Source organism: Myotis lucifugus, unplaced genomic scaffold, assembly GCF_000147115.1.
Source record: "Myotis lucifugus unplaced genomic scaffold, Myoluc2.0 scaffold_7277, whole genome shotgun sequence".
Classification (NCBI taxonomy): domain Eukaryota; kingdom Metazoa; phylum Chordata; class Mammalia; order Chiroptera; family Vespertilionidae; genus Myotis; species Myotis lucifugus.
The window spans coordinates 4,689-7,799 of record NW_005878325.1 but is presented as its reverse complement, the minus strand read 5'-3'; the positions used below and the strand labels follow the sequence as shown (position 1 = coordinate 7,799).

The window sequence follows — 3,111 nt, the reverse complement described above, 5'->3', positions numbered from 1 at the left end:
CGCTTAAGAGTTTCTTCCACCTCCTCAGGGAGCAACTGGGCGGGGGGAGGCGCATTGGCCCTCGGCTTCTTCGGCACCGCGTGGGGCGCACGCCCCTGGTCCCCCTCTGGGTCCCCGCGGGCATCTGCAGGGACTTGGGCGGGGAAAAATTGCCGCGGAGGTCCCAGGAAACTGGAAAGAAGGTCCCAGGTTCAGTCACAGAGTCGTATGCCTGTCAGCCCACCCAAGGCGTTACCAGGGGCCTGGGGGGAGGAGAAGGGCTCCTCTGCGGAGCAATAGGGTGAGAGCAGGTCTGTGGAATCAGGTTCTGGAGAGAAATGCCCGGCTTCGTCGGGGCCTTGAGGCGAGACTGTGGCCTCGGATGGAGCCAGAGCAGGAGCGGGAGCAGGTGCAGGGGGGACCGTGCCCTGGACGCCTTGCGCAGCATCGCAGCAGGCTTGGCTGTAGCTGGAGGCGCTGGCATCTGCTGATGCGAAGACCTGCAAGGGTCTGTGCAGAGGGAGGCTGCCGAAAGCCGGGCCCCCGTGGTGCACGTGGGCAGCGGGGAGCGCAGGGCTGGTGAGGAGCACAAAGCCGGCAGGGAGCACTGGACCCGCCGGGAGCACAGGACCGCCTGGGAACACAGGGCCGGCGGGGAGCCCAGGGCCTGCGGGGAGCACGGAGCCGGCTGGGAACACACGACCCGCCGGCAGCACACGACTGGCCGGGAACACAGGGCCAGCGGGGAGCCCAGGGCCTGCGGGGAACACTGGCTCCTCAGGGCGCACAGGAATGGCTGGCAGCACAGGGCTGGCAGGGAGCAAAGGGTCCTGCTGGGACGCAGGGCCTGCAAGGGAGGGCACAGGCGCGGGCTGAGGGGCGCAGGCTGCCAGTTCCTGGGGCGCAGCCTGGGCTCCCTGGCCTTGCTGCTTGCGCAGTCGCTGCAACCGTTGCTCCTTGGCCCTGCGGTTCTTGAGCCACACCCTCACTTGGTCCTCCTGCAGGTTCAGCCTGGCCGCCAGGGTCTCGCGTTCCTCATAGGTCCCGTAGGGTTTCCCCTCAAAGAATTCCTCCAGGACCCGCAGCTGTTGTGCGCTGAACACGGCGCGAGGCCGTCGCTGCCGCCACAGCCGCGTCCTCTTCCTCGGGGGGCTGGGGGACAACCGGGAGCCGGTGGGAAACGCGGGGTCTTGCATCCTGGATGCTCCTGGGCCCTCTGCGCTTGAGGCTCTGGCCACCAGCGCTGCGAGTGCCGCCTTAAATACCTGGTAGGCACTCGCCCCCCAGCGGTCCCAACCAATGGGGCTCGAGGCAGCGCTGTGCTCAGGCCCCGCCCCTTGTGCAGGTGAGTGCATGCTCTTTCGCGCGCCTGTGCCTAGGGGTGGGGTGGGGCGGGCGGGGCCCTCGGGGAGGCGCAATCATTGATTAGTCCTTTGACCAAGCAGCTGCCCGCGCCTGTCCTAGGGCCTGGCAGGCATAGTTGGCCAGACAGCCGTGGCCCTGCCCTCAAGAGGACTCGGGAGTGTGCTGTTCCCGAGGGGGCTTTGATTAGAATCCACGTGAGAGACGATGACCTGCGTGATGGAATGCCAAGGGAAACCACACTGTGAGATCTCCTTGCTAGCTTCAGCTCGCCACCTGAACTGCCTCTTCCCGTGTCACGGTGTCTTCTCCCCTAACTGGACATGATTTCTGCTTCCTGGGAGCACGTTGGTTTCCACGACAGTTGACGGCCTTGACGTCCACAAGGGATAACCCAACCGACTCCTTGGTTTGTAAACAGGGACTGGAGGCCCCCTGCTCCATGATGTCTAAAAGAGAAACAGGGTGTGTAACGAACCACACACACACACACACACACACACACAAAGAAAGTGTCTAGAACTCTGTCTCCTGGCCCACCTTAGCAGAGCCATAGAATGATGTCCCACCAAGATTTTTTCCGTGAGAGCCCTTCATATGCCCGAATGAACTTGCCTGAGCAGGGTCGCATCATGCAGAGGTGCGGAGAGCTCTCATTCTCATGGCATGGCGGGCGCAGGGGTAGGGTTCTGGACATGTTCTGAAGTCGTCCAGGTGAAGGAGGGCTCCTCGGATGGGGGTGGGGTGGGCAGGGGTTCTGAGAGGGATTCTGAGAGGGGCACTGAGGCTGCCGAAGGACCACAAGGGCGGGGCACCTTTGGAGGTTGAATCCCTACGGGCTTTTAGTGCCCCTTAGGCTGGGGGTGACTTTGACTGTGAGAGGGGGGATTAGGCAGGGACCTAGAGGTGGAGCCCAGACTACAGTCATTTCAAGGAACATCAGACTCCACTCTCCTCTCAGGGACCTGAGCTTTGTGGCACAACCATGATGCCAAACATGATCTGACGTGATCAGAAATGAAACCCAATCCCAAGCACGACATAGTGTGCAGAATTTTATTAGTATGTGGTTAAAAGAATATGCAGCGGAATTGTATTAATCATTTCATACAGCATAATACATCAAATAAAATAAAATGAAATAAATTAAAATAGTTAAAATACCCCCCACACCCCAACAAGATGTGATGCGTCTTCCCGGTGTTCAATGATGCCGCCGCGAGAAGGGGGTGAATCCTCCGAGTCCAGGGAATGCGATGGGAAAAGCAGCAGGAAGCCGGGAGTCGCGGATGTGCACACTCCGAAAGTTGGCCCAGTCCTACTGGCGCCAGAGCCCGCTGCCAGGAGGAGCGGGGAGGCTGGGCTGGGTCCTTGGGAAGGTTGTGGGCAGCAGCTCTCCAGCGAGTCCCGCACCAGCAGCAGCTATTGCGCTGCCAGCGCCGGGAAGCGGCAGCGAGGTCACGTGCGCCCTAATGGGCTCAGCCGGGACCGCGGACGCAGCAGCCCAGGCCCGCCGCCACGCGCATGCGCAGTGGCCACCACAGCGTGTTGGCGGCAGGGGGGCGGGGTGCAGAGCCCAGGCCAACTCCCCAGGGTGGACGCTTAGAGGTTCTCCAGCTCTGCAGGGAGCAACTGGCGGCGGAGGCGCACTGACCTGCGCTCCTCGCACCCGCGTGGGCGCACGCCCTGGTCCCCTCTGGTCCCGCGGCATCTGCAGGACTTGGCGGGGACACACTCCCGCGGAGGTCCAGGAACTGGAAGAGGTCCAGG

The 3,111-nt window shown here is 62.6% G+C and overlaps 1 protein-coding gene across 1 annotated transcript; it reads right to left on the bottom strand.

Moving 5' to 3' along the window:
• Nucleotides 1-191: 191 nt before the first annotated feature.
• Nucleotides 192-1,175, bottom strand: LOC102432312 (homeobox protein ESX1-like). Its single transcript, XM_006109239.1, has one exon. The coding sequence runs from the start codon at nucleotides 1,173-1,175 to the stop codon at nucleotides 192-194; it is 984 nt and encodes a 327-aa protein (XP_006109301.1).
• Nucleotides 1,176-3,111: the final 1,936 nt, after the last annotated feature.